Source organism: Halichoerus grypus, chromosome 1 (assembly GCF_964656455.1).
Source record: "Halichoerus grypus chromosome 1, mHalGry1.hap1.1, whole genome shotgun sequence".
NCBI lineage: Eukaryota > Metazoa > Chordata > Mammalia > Carnivora > Phocidae > Halichoerus > Halichoerus grypus.
In genome coordinates this window covers 11614314-11627698 of record NC_135712.1, presented here as the reverse complement: position 1 = coordinate 11627698, position 13385 = coordinate 11614314, and the positions used below count along the sequence as shown (strand labels likewise).

The 13385-nt window shown below is 38.3% G+C and overlaps 2 protein-coding genes across 3 annotated transcripts in view; both read left to right on the top strand.

The window, feature by feature from the left end:
• Nucleotides 1-13185, top strand: part of SLC5A3 (solute carrier family 5 member 3) — a 33758-nt gene extending 20573 nt beyond the window's left edge. For both annotated transcript variants that reach the window (XM_036080427.2, XM_036080428.2), the window contains exon 2: nt 1574-13185. In XM_036080427.2, the coding sequence (XP_035936320.1) occupies nt 1910-4066 (2157 nt within the window). In that variant the 5' untranslated portion in view covers nt 1574-1909 and the 3' untranslated portion in view covers nt 4067-13185. The remainder of the gene's footprint in view (nt 1-1573) is intronic.
• The window catches only part of MRPS6 (mitochondrial ribosomal protein S6), a 64223-nt gene that overhangs the window by 20570 nt on the left and 30268 nt on the right, over nt 1-13385 (top strand). The window lies entirely within an intron of this gene.

Below are 13385 nucleotides of genomic sequence, written 5' to 3'. Positions count from 1 at the left end.
AGAATGAGAGAGAGAAAGAGTACATGAGAGGGGGGAGGGTCAGAGGGAGAAGCAGGCTCCTCGCTGAGCAGGGAGCCCGATGCGGGACTCGATCCAGGGACTCCAGGATCATGACCTGAGCCGAAGGCAGTTGCTTAACCAACTGAGCCACCCAGGCGCCCCAATACTGTGGTCTGTTTTGAACAGTTTTGGAAAGCAGTGGCTTTAGTATCATTTATAGGTCTTTTTTTAAAGGAAAATGCGTAGATTATCAAAAAGCATCTACGTAATCGAGTATAGAAAAACACTTCACTTTGAGGTTGGTTTATCACAAAAGGAAAACTCACATTAGAAGTCGATGTGTGGCAGGCATAGGATGAATAACAAAATGTTCTTCAAATTGATCTCTTAGCTACAATTATAATTAACTTTGTAGATTTAGAATTTGTCTCTTTTTCAGGAGAAAAGCATCAGATTCATAAACTTGATTTTAGATGGATTTAAATGTCTGTTTTGCAGTGATTTTTTTTTTTTCCTTAATCCAGGACTGAAAAATGTCTGACTGACTTAATTGAAGATAACTTGTTATCTAATGGTTGATAAATGTTTGTTTCATTGAGGTTTGGAAGAGCTAATACATTATTTTTCAGTCTTTCAGAAATTTTGTTCTCCTCCTCCCTACTCTCCTTGCTTTCTGTACCCTTCAATAAGAAAGCATAATTAAAAGGAAAACTACTCAACAAGATCAAACTTTGTGTCACTGTGCCTTTATCCTCTCAGAGATTCTCTTAGAATTACTGCCTGGTGAAAAGGAAGGGAAGGAAATTACCTTTTTGAACATTTTTCAAAAATCTTCTGATGTCGTCTAGCTAGGAGAAATAATAAAATGTTAGGGTTTTATAAGTTGTATGTTCCTAGTTTTTTGTGTTTTTTTTGTCTGGAATGTCTTGTTTCCCTCTAGGGCAGGAGTCATTTCACAATTTCTACGTTACTGTATAATTACCACATACACATTTGTAGTAGGAATTTAGGAAAATTTTACAATAATAAATTTGCATAGACTAAGTGATACTTGATTTTGTGTTTGGGGGGTAGATGATAACACTGAGTTGAGTCTACCTGCCTATTCCATACAGTACCCTAACTGGTGATAGAGTGCATTATTCAGGATTCATAGCATTTGAAGATTCATTCTGGTGCCCTTATGAATAATTAGTGTTTTTTCCCCACCCTTTTCCCTTAAGGTGCTTTAAGATCTTGGTGTCTGTTCCAATCTGAGACGACCACAGCAAGACAAAAAAAGGGCAATGTCATGCTAGGCAGTTCTTAGTTGCTAGAGAAGTTAGGTCACTTAGTTACGAGGTCAATGAATTTTTGTTCTTAGTTCAAAATGATAAATATTCTCATGACTTTAACTACCTGATGTGCTAGTTTAGATTGCTCTTTCCTGTGGAACTGAAGTATATAAAAAATTTTTTTTCTTTTTATAAAGAATGTCTTATTGCGCCGTTTTTGCTAGACTGAAAGTTTCCTCATCACTTGGTGAGACCCTCCTCTAATTCAATCTTTGTCTTTTGTCTTTGCTGCCTTGCAGGGTTGGTACAGTAGGCTTCACTAACTTAGCTGCAACTCAGAATTTCTCCTCCAGCACCTGAGTAAATGCTGATGGTCTTGTGGAGAGTGGATTAAGAGTACGAGCTAAGTTCTCAATCCCAATTAAGAAGCGGAGGAAAATTTAAACTGTCTCCTTCAAAGTTTATCACAACCACCACCATCAAGACAGCAAACCAAAGGACAAAGACTTTGACCTGCTGTGTTGCTCTGTGTAGTCCAGTTCACGTATGGTTTACAGACTTGTCTGGGGTTACTAATGAGTAAATAAAGTTGGACACTTCTGTCATTGGACACTTTTATTCACAAAGTTACCAAAATGAGGGCTGTACTGGAGACAGCAGACATTGCCATAGTGGCCCTGTATTTTATCCTGGTCATGTGCATTGGTTTTTTTGCCATGTGGAAATCTAATAGAAGCACCGTGAGTGGATACTTCCTGGCGGGGCGCTCTATGACCTGGGTAGCAATTGGTGCCTCTCTGTTTGTGAGCAATATTGGGAGTGAGCACTTCATTGGGCTGGCAGGATCTGGAGCTGCAAGTGGATTTGCAGTGGGCGCATGGGAATTCAATGCCTTACTGCTTTTGCAACTTCTGGGATGGGTTTTCATCCCTATTTACATCCGGTCAGGGGTATACACCATGCCTGAATACTTGTCCAAGCGATTTGGTGGCCATAGGATTCAGGTCTATTTCGCAGCCTTGTCTCTGATTCTCTATATCTTCACCAAGCTCTCAGTGGATCTGTATTCGGGTGCCCTCTTTATCCAGGAGTCTTTGGGTTGGAACCTCTATGTGTCTGTCATCCTGCTCATTGGCATGACTGCTTTGCTGACTGTCACCGGAGGCCTTGTTGCAGTGATCTACACAGACACTCTCCAGGCTCTGCTTATGATCGTTGGGGCACTCACACTTATGATTATTAGCATGATGGAGATTGGCGGGTTTGAGGAAGTTAAGAGAAGGTACATGTTGGCCTCACCCAATGTTACTTCCATCTTGTTGACATACAACCTTTCCAACACAAATTCTTGTCATGTCCACCCTAAGAAAGATGCACTGAAAATGTTGCGGAATCCAACAGATGAAGATGTTCCTTGGCCTGGATTCGTTCTTGGGCAGACCCCAGCTTCAGTATGGTACTGGTGTGCTGACCAAGTCATCGTGCAGAGAGTCTTAGCAGCTAAAAACATTGCTCATGCCAAAGGCTCTACTCTTATGGCTGGCTTCTTGAAGCTTCTGCCAATGTTTATCATAGTTGTCCCAGGAATGATTTCCAGAATACTGTTTGCTGATGATATAGCTTGCATCAACCCAGAGCACTGCATGCAAGTATGTGGAAGCAGAGCTGGGTGCTCTAATATTGCTTACCCACGCCTGGTGATGAAGCTGGTTCCCGTGGGCCTCCGTGGCTTAATGATGGCAGTGATGATTGCAGCTCTGATGAGCGACTTGGACTCTATCTTTAACAGTGCCAGTACCATATTCACCCTCGATGTGTACAAACTCATCCGCAGGAGCGCAAGCTCCAGGGAACTAATGATTGTGGGGAGGATATTTGTGGCTTTTATGGTGGTGATCAGCATTGCATGGGTGCCAATCATCGTGGAGATGCAAGGAGGCCAGATGTACCTTTACATTCAGGAGGTAGCAGATTACCTGACACCCCCAGTTGCGGCCCTGTTCCTTCTGGCAATTTTCTGGAAGCGCTGCAACGAGCAAGGGGCTTTCTATGGTGGAATGGCTGGCTTTGTTCTTGGAGCAGTCCGTTTGACACTGGCCTTTGCATACCGTGCCCCAGAATGTGACCAACCTGATAACAGGCCAGGCTTCATCAAAGACATCCATTACATGTATGTGGCCACAGCATTGTTTTGGGTCACAGGACTCATTACTGTAATTGTTAGCCTTCTCACACCACCTCCCACAAAGGAACAGATTCGTACCACCACCTTTTGGTCTAAGAAGAGCCTGGTGGTGAAGGAAAGCTGCTCCCCGAAAGATGAACCGTACAAAATGCAAGAGAAGAGCATTCTGAGGTGCAGTGAGAACAGTGAGGCCATCAACCACATCATTCCCAATGGGAAATCTGAAGATAGTATCAAGGGCCTTCAGCCGGAAGATGTTAATCTCTTGGTGACCTGCAGAGAAGAGGGCAATCCGGTGGCTTCGTTAGGGCATTCAGAGGCAGAAACACCAGTAGATGCTTATTCCAATGGGCAAGCAGCTCTTATGGGTGAGAAAGAGAGGAAGAAGGAAACAGAGGATGGAGGCCGGTACTGGAAGTTCATAGATTGGTTCTGTGGCTTTAAAAGTAAGAGCCTCAGCAAGAGGAGTCTCAGAGACCTGATGGAGGAGGAGGCTGTTTGTTTACAAATGTTGGAAGAGCCTCCACAAGTTAAACTAATATTAAATATTGGACTTTTTGCTGTGTGTTCACTTGGAATTTTCATGTTTGTTTATTTCTCCTTATGAACTTTTTAAGGATATGATGAGACACTAACTTAAGAAAATACTGGTCTTTGGAAAAAAAACAAAAACAAAACTTATGTAACTGTTGCATCTCTCAGGCATTGTTTACGCTATAGGTTTTAGCCAAATTTTACTTAGCAGAAAATCATCTATTTGCAAGACTTTATTTTCCCAGAGATGGATGAAAGTAAATTTTCAACCTAAATGAAGTAAACTTGTTTAACAGACTGAATTGTGCAAATGTGGTTTAAAATTTTCCATACCAAAGTAAGGAGAGACCAATTATTCTCATAGAACATGTAGAGCAGAATATATGCTAAGATTATTACAAATAAGGTATACTGTGTGCACTGCCAAATCTTGGTAGGCCTTCTTATCCTGAAGTAGAGGACTTGCTCATTTCAGAGTTTTTTCTCTGTCTCTGTAATCCCTACTACCATTTAAAACTGAATTCGTGGACATTGTATAATCAGTTGTGTACTGAAAACCTAACTGATGTGCTTGTGGGGTCCTTGTATCAGGACAGGTTAGTTTGTTTGCCAGGTTCATTTTGCTAGCATGAGCCTGTGGATTCTGATTGCCAAAAGAAAGGAAGAAGAATGTTTACCTGTAGCTGTTCTTGTACCACCAACATATGGAATGTTGGTAAAAAGTTTGTTTCAGTTCCTTTTTTTTTTTTTTTTTCCTACTTTGACCGAAGTTTAAGTGAACCATACTCAAATGACCACCAACTCTGTCTTGATAAAAAGTTATGTCATGATTGTATTGTCAGATGATTAGGGGAGAAAATGAAGTGAACATTGCTGATGATCCCCAAATTGATTGACCAAGTTAAGGTTGTTTATATAGTTTGGGAATTAGCAGTCCTCAAGCAGTGTTTGATCAGCTTATGCTAAACAGGCGACTACTCATACTCCACTAATTCTCTAGCTTTGTTCTTTGTTCTTGTCATTTGGTAACCTTTTTTATTAGCTACACACTTTTCCAAGTGGATTCAGTTGGAAGATATGTCCAGAAATTTGAAGAAAATTGTCAGTGCCTTTGTGCTGGGTTGCCCTGCTTGATTAGATCATGATATATTGAAGTTGAGTTTTTGGAGGGAAAATATAATTCTGAGATCATATTTTATCCTTGATAAGTTTGTTTTCCTGATTTACTTTTTTTTTTTGGAAAGACTTGCCATCTGTACACGGCCTCTACATTTTTAAAAAGTTACATTGACTTAGAGCATGAGGAGGTTCCAGTGCAAACTCAGCATCAGTAACAGAAAACTGAGTGCATGCTTTGCCATTGGTAGGTTGTCAGTATAGTCTTTCTGTGGAGTGGATAGCATGTTAAAGAGGTGTCATGAATAAGAACTTCTGGGTTTAGTAGTATGTCTTGTGGAGGATATCCTACGACCTGTGTACTTACAGGATCCTCTGTCTTCACATGGCTTGGCACTCTGTTGTAACCTTCGTGGATGGGAATCTTTTTCACAGGCTGATTCCCCTTGAGGACAGGATACAAAAGACATTAGAGAAAAGCTCTACAGATTACAAAGTTCTGTGTCTGTGTGCTCAACATGGTCCTTTTTCCTCCATGACATATGAAGGAAACTAATTGTGTATCTACTTTCTTTGACTTTCCTGTAATCTCTGATACTTTTTAAATTGCATGATTTTATGAAGCTTGTATTCTTTAGGGAAAAGTATTACTTTTTTAGATACTTTTGTAGATTTTTGAATCAAAACTCAGTCCTAATGACTTTAAATTTTTTGTATTCTATAAACGAGTTTCATTATGATGGACTTGATTAGTCCAAAGTTGATTTTAGAAATTATCAGGTAGCATAATGTCTTCCCATCTCCAGGAGGCTTTCTGATGGACTGAGTCTGTAGATGAAAAAATAACTCATGTATGAATAGCATGATTTCTGAGAGCTTAGAGTGCCTTGTAGAGTTTTTTCTCAATTTCATTCTTACAGTTTATAAGCTGGGGGCCAAATAAATAGGGACCATCCTTTTCTTTGGCGGAGGCTGTGGCTCTGATACGTCCAAGGTTACAAAAAGTCTGTTAGGAAGAACAGAAAAACCATGTATGCAAAGCTGGACTCATGGTTTGTCCTCTTCTGAAAGGAACTGTTTTTCCTTTGAGACAACCTTTTGGTATTTGGGAAAATAATAGGACCTTAGATTTTTTAAATTGGCATTAAGTCATAGGAATTAAAATTTTCTTTGACTTTGAACACATTGCTGTGTAACTCAGCAAAGAGGATTGACACAGTGGCTGGGCAGCCTTCTTATACCCCTTCTTCTTACAGCATAAATTAATAGGTGGTGTTTATGTGAGTTTTTTTCCCCTTTATTTAATGTTGAGCCCTAATAGTTTGAAGTATTAGGATCCCGCCTCCCCCACCTTCTCTTTGCTGCTGTCTTAGTACGATACACGAAATACATCATCTTGTGTCTGTTTGTGTATATATAGCGGTAGGTCAAGTTTAGAGTACTAATGTCTGTAAATAAGGAATGACTGTTAGTATATCCATTAGGATGTTTATTCTTGCCAGTATAATCATCACTGTTGAGACTGAAGTCCCTGAATCTTGCCCTTCTTATTGCTTTCCAGTAGTAGGTAATGTGCTTGAATAAGTATGTGAATTGCTGATTGCAGCTTCGTTCAGGGGACCACTGTTCAGTATGTTTCGTTAGAATGATTGTTCATGGAGTGATACCTGGTCTGTGTTAAGCTAGCAAAATGTTCATACTTTACACTAAATGGGTACTAAATGATGACATTTCATCTGTAGACATTAATATGTATATATTTTTATATTGGCTCAAGCTAAGGTTCAGAATTGAGTAAGAGTGATATTGACTAAAATAGTTACCCAAGAGTCAAAATGAAGTGAGGAGACTGGTTCTTCAAAGGTAGAGAAAAATACTGTCTGATCTGCTGTTAGTGGTATCCCTAGTTCTTAGATTTTTATCCTTTCAGGCAATCTCAGTCCTAAGATCTGATGAGCAGAGCTTATTACTCTGGCACGCAGAAGAATTATTGGCTCCAAAAATATATGTCCTTTTGCTCCAAGATAGTAAGTGGCTTTTGAAATAGCTGAGCCAATCTTTTTCCACAGCCATTCTCTTCCTGGTGAGGTTTTCACTCTTATCTTTAGGTTAGGGAAGCATCAAGCAATAGTGGTGGTACTGTGTCCTTTGGCCTATTTTCAGCAGATCTCCTCTCGCAAGGCTTCCTTTTCAATTGGCTCAAAGGATTCATTGTCTTTTTGCACAAAGAGTCTGGCCAGGATCATAGTTCTTAGCACGTTCAAGTAATTAGCAGAGACCTATCACATGTGAAACTTAACATTTTAAGAATTGATTGGGAGGCTGTCACTCAGTCTCTAACCCGAGGCTAATTGGGAGTGGGGGGACTGAAAAGTCTTGTCCAGGGCACTGAGAGTCTCTGTCTCCATTTCTCAGTCCATTGCTTTTTCTTCCCTATACTTACAGGGTGCATGGATCTTCCCCTCTCTATTCAAATATCATTCAGTGCAGCCTGTGGGTTATTCTCATACTTTACCATCCTACATACTGGCTATATCATTAGCTATTAAAAGGTTAGACCCATCAGTGTTCCCACTTGGCAGTATTTGGCTTACTTACTTCCCTTATAGTTTTTACCCCGCTGTGTTGTTTTCATCTGTGGTATGATGGCTGGAAAGGACCACGTGGGTATGGAGTAGTGAGTGACACCTTGCCACCATTCCCCAGTTCTGGATTGAGCGATGTATGTAGACCATTCCTGTTACATTATGTGACCACAGAGACTTGCCAGGACAAAATTTTCCTAAGAAGTCAGAAAAACTATTAAATGAGATGCTGAGAAATACCTGGGTGATACAAACTTAACAAGTTAGTTAGGCAAAGGACAAACATTAGCTTAAAATGTGCAGATGGAGAATTCTGTTCAGTGAATTCTAGAACTGGAAGCATCTTGGCTGTCGGCTAGTTTAAACCTTTCCCCTATAGATTAGGATACCAGTGAATAAGATCCAGCCAGTTAAACCCTGGTTTGATGTTAAATATTGTGAAATAGGAGTTTTTAAAACATATTTGAGGTTAAAAGGACTGATATTTGATAGTGATACTTTAGTAGAAAAAAATGCTTTTAGGCTTGTATTCATAAGATTGCTCATTAATGAAGTGTTAAATTGCATTAAGACATTTTGATGTTGACATTAGCTTGAGCAGACTTTACAAATAGGGTATATTCCTATTTGTGGTATACCCACCTACCTACCATTCAGAGAGACTGGTCTTTGCCTCCATTTGTCTTCCCTCACATTGCTTTAATTCTTCACCTGTTCGTTCTTTTAACGCTTCTCAAATTCCTATTTTGATCTTTTATCAGCTTAATTCATGTTCAGGCTTCTTGCTGTGATGCGCAAAAGTGCTGCTTTGCCCCAGTTTTGAAGACTTGGATCCAAATAATTCATTATATATATAAAACATAGTTGTGTTTAAATATACTAGATTTCTATTAGCTTAAACTGTTAAATTCTCAAGAATGACTTTCTCAGACTAATGTTCACTAGTGTTCACCAATAATAAAAGCCCTAGTAATTCATCATTATTATATTCCGAAAACTCTTTTCCTCAAAAATTAGGGAGGCAGCAATAGTTAAAATTCATACCAGTCCCTTTGAGATGGTGGTATCACAATACAGAGAGGAATGGAGTTTGTTTTGATGCCAAAAAGCCTTGTTCTTGCAGTACTTAAGGGTAAAAATTGGAACTAGTCAGTTGGCATATAGAGAAGCCCTTTTGTACTAGTTAGGTATGAAGCTGAATTAAATAAGAAGCTTTGATTACTACACTTGGTTAGACTTGGTTGGCTTAACTCAGGGCTGCAAACCCCTTTTCCTCCATTAAGTCATTTCTCTTAATTTGGTATGCTTTTTATCAAACTCTCCCCCTCTGTTGGAAGACTAGGTATTCAACTTCTTTCACTTCTAGAATTGAATTTAGCTAAGGTTCAAACTGCTTACAGGCTTTGCCAGCACTGAGTCCCACACCATTGTTCATGGAGTCCTATAAATGTGTTTATTTAAACTTCTTTCCAGTGCTGGGAATAAGGCTTTAAACTACTGATTCACCTTTAAAGGAATGTTGTGAAAATTGATATAATTTATGTTTCTGTTATCCATCTCAAATCCTTTATATAAAAGATAGGATTTAGTTTTTTGTTTTGGGTTAAGCACCCAGTTTATCTGGTAACTAACAGCCTTAACCATGGATACATTGTCTTACTCAGAAATAGGTGAAAAAGGTTTGATGTATCTGTATCGTTACTGATTTCACATACTTTACTTTTTAGGGGAGGACCATAATCTGAAGCTTTTGATTTTAAACCAATAACCTTACTTTATGTAATGACTTTTCAGTGTGGTTTGGTTATCTGGATTCATACTATGATTGAAGAGAGGGATGCTAGAACAAATAAGCAAATTAAGAGCAAGTCAGGACAAAAGCACAGTGGTCTCAGATTTTTCTTAGTGTGGGAGCAGTGGCTTTGCTATCAGAAAAGCTCTATATCGTAATTGTTGTCCATGATAATGAAGCCCCTCCATCCTCTCCTACCCCTACCCCAAGTTTAAGATAGTTTACAGTCTGTGAACTCTGTCAATAAGGGAAATACATATTTCAGTGATTTCCGCAACAGCACAAGTTGACGGTAGATAACCACAACCTTATTGGAGACTTAGTTTATCTTGGTAAATTCACCTTGTACCCCAGTGCTGCTGGAGGAAGGAGTGTTTACTTTTTTTTTAATTGCCTTTGGACAAATTAGTCTGGATAATTTTTCAATATATCATTGTAGCCTAGACTTCTATTAAGTGGAATGAATGTTCCTTAATTAACTCACTTTTTGGTTATAATAGTTGGAAACTGAAATTAAGCTCATTGCTGTTATTGAAATCCCAAATTGGCAAAGGCCAATATATAGGGTATTTCATAATATAATCAGCTTCTGAAATTTATGTGTTTTTATTAGTGCCTTCTGGTTGCCAATATTGACTCTGCTAGTTTACACATTTCCCTTTCCTGATAGAATATACTTATTTGTAACAATTCCTCTTTTTAAATTTTGTTACAACTAGTCAAGGAAATACAAAAAATACATTTATATTTACATACTTTATACACAGCCTTTGTTTAGGTTCAAGGAAACCAGGTAGCTCTAATTCCTGTTGCAGTTTAAATGTTATTTATTCATCTATATTTGTTTTATATCCTTAATTAAAACTGTAAGGTTACTTATTAATTCTGTGAGTATATTTTAACTATTGTTTTTCCAGTGCAGGTTTGATAGGCATATCTGAGAACATACATCTGACAACAGTTTCACATTCCATGATAGGTAAGAAGCTTAAAGTAAAAGTCCACGGAAAGCACAAACCACGTCGTGCAGGTGTGTGTCTCCACGTGTAGAAAGCACAAGACTGACAGTATTTCTTAGTACCCCACAAGTGCCGCTTGTACAGCCCACCGGGCGTTTGTCTTGGGAGCTGTGGAGGACCCCAGTATTGGAAGCCCCAGACAATGAGGTATCCTGAGTTGGGGTCCTAAATGATAAGTGATTCAAGTGTAATAATCTGAATAAGTTTGTACTACTTTGGTAGAGGGAGAAGAGACAAATAATCAAGAATGTTGCAGCTATATTTGGGGGTTACTAGCGAAAATGGGGTCTCTGGGTTCTTTCCTACAGTCTGGAACTAAAACAGGGACAGACTTCTAGGCTTTTGGTGGGTGGAAGAGTTTGACAAGCTTTTGCTTTAAGCTGTAGAGCCGTTGGTGTTCCTATTTTTTATCTTAAATCTTTAGGCAATTTTACCTGCTATCAGTAGTTCCCTGAAAACATGGAGAAATTTTACATTTTAACAGGGCAAATACTACTTGTCTTAATCTTTGTGTAGGTTTGTAAGAGGTGAACGTATCTTTATTTTTTCATGTGCTTTACTGCACTTCATTTTAATAGAGCAGAATTTGATCCAAGTGTTCTGAGCATCAAACTAAATCTGAGACATATCTGCCAAACGAGCTACTTTGCTTTTCACAGGGGTTATAAGAGTCTAAAGCATTCTTTTACCTGTCCCATTCCCTGCTTCATGGTTAGAGTAGATGAAATCAGAATGTGCGTGCAGAAGAAAATGTGTTTTCTTGCACTCCGTATTGCCCTTGTCTTATCCCTTGCCTTCTTTACCTGAATAGTCCCAGTTTATCAAGAATGAATAAATAGTCTTTGTCTTGGATTTTGCCCATAGGTCAAAAACTATAACTCTCAGAATGGGAGAAAAGTGACTACCTTTGTTCCCACTCTCCTCTAGTTTGTGTATTTATCTTCTTAAGGAAAGACTTGGTCCACTCTGGTAATACATGGGATGAAGATTAAAGCTGATGTAGACTAATGTCACATGTTTGAGAAGGGTTAACCGGAACACCTTGAGGGAGAGATTGCTCCTGTAGTAAAAAACAGGTGTGTTCCCTCAGTATTTTAGAAATGTAAAACCTCTGGTTTGGGGGACGAGGGCAGAGGAGTGCCAGAAATGCAGGAAAAAAAAAGAAAGTTTTGAGGAACGTCTTTGGCTTAGCAGTGTGTGTTAAGGCAAAGCAGTTACAACCTGTTAGTCCTATATAGTATGTGTCTGTATCTTTTTAAGTGTTGTTTTTAAATTTAAAATCATTTGTAAGAATTTAATGCTTTTGAAGATTCCTTTGGCAGAATATCTTTCATTTATAATTCCATGGAAAATTGCTTTAATTAGTCTAGGTGAAAGTCGTCCTAGCAGTGTAAATATGTATAATTAGAATTTTCTAATTTCACTTTGAGATCTCTAACTTTTGAGTGGCAAAAACAAATCAACAAGTCTTTTGCTCATGGACTTTTCTGTGGCGTTGTTAAAATGCAAAAGCTTTATTTTTGTTAATAATGACATATTACATTAGTGTCAGATAATATGGAATCTGTTCCCTGCTTTCCCCCACCAATATTGCTTCTGTTTATAGATTGCCAACAGAGTTCAGAAATACAGCAGGGATCTACCCATTCTTTGCTTGGACATCCCATTTCCTGTTGCCCAGACCTATGTTGGCAATCACATATGAACTACGTTACGCTTCTCAGTGCTTTTTTTTTTTTTTGATAAGGTGGATATCAAAAATAGTTGCTGTGCAAAAGTTAGTAGTCTTCTTCAAGAAGAAAACCAATTCCTTTTCTAATATCCTGTGAAATCGCTTCATTCATTTCTTTATTTTTAAGCCAAATGTCAGCAGAGTACTGCTGCTTTTATCTAGTACTTTTGATATGTAAGTATTGCATTTTAAAAAGATGTCTTCGTTGAAATTGTTTTTCCTAGTGTCCTCCCTATTATGCTTTGTTCATATTTTCTGTAAGAGACCAGTCTGTGCACTGGGGTGTGTATTGTGTACATGTATCATTTCGTCAGTTATGCATTGTAGACCAAATGTGACTATAAATGAAGCTGTTGCATTATTGGTGAGTTTTTGGAATTGTAAACTGATCTCCAGTGTACCCTTTATTGTCCACAGTTTTTTTTTTTTTTAAGGTTTGATTGATGGGGTCCATCTTCACATTGTACAATGTTTTAGTTGCAAGCAGAAAGTAGAATTTGGTATAAACCAGGTTATTTCCATATTGAAGGGAATACAACTGAAATTGTAGATTTAGGATTGTTAACCATACATGACAATTCTAACTTGACTATTATTCTAACCTACTGTATACAATCTGATTTTTAAAAATTGTAGACATGTATGATCTTGGTTTAATGTGTTTTTTAAAAGTGTTATTGTTGAAAAAAATGGAAAAACAAATCTGCTTAAAGAGCTGTCAGTTTTCATTACTGACTCTGTAAAATACACTGTCGTGTGTGTACTGTGTGTACTTCTCCAGCTGCTGCATTAGCCTTCAAGAGTATTTGGAAACTTCAGATGAACCTACATTTCTTGCCAAGTATATTCCTTTCTGTGGTATCTTGTCCTGTAACTGAAGTATAGTAATTATTTTATGGAAATGTTATTAGCACTTCTGTACCAACTTTGAATAAAATGAAAAATTTACATTTCTGTGACTGAGTATTTTCAGTATGAACACGTCTGCCCTCAAAAATGTACAGAGTTCTGTGCTAGAGTTGAAGAGGTTGTCCTTCACTGCCTTTTCTCTTTCTCTTATTGCTCCTATTTTGAAATAATTTCAAATTACACGAAAGTTGTGAGAATAGTATAAAGAATTCTGGAATCATTTTCATCCAGGTTCACCA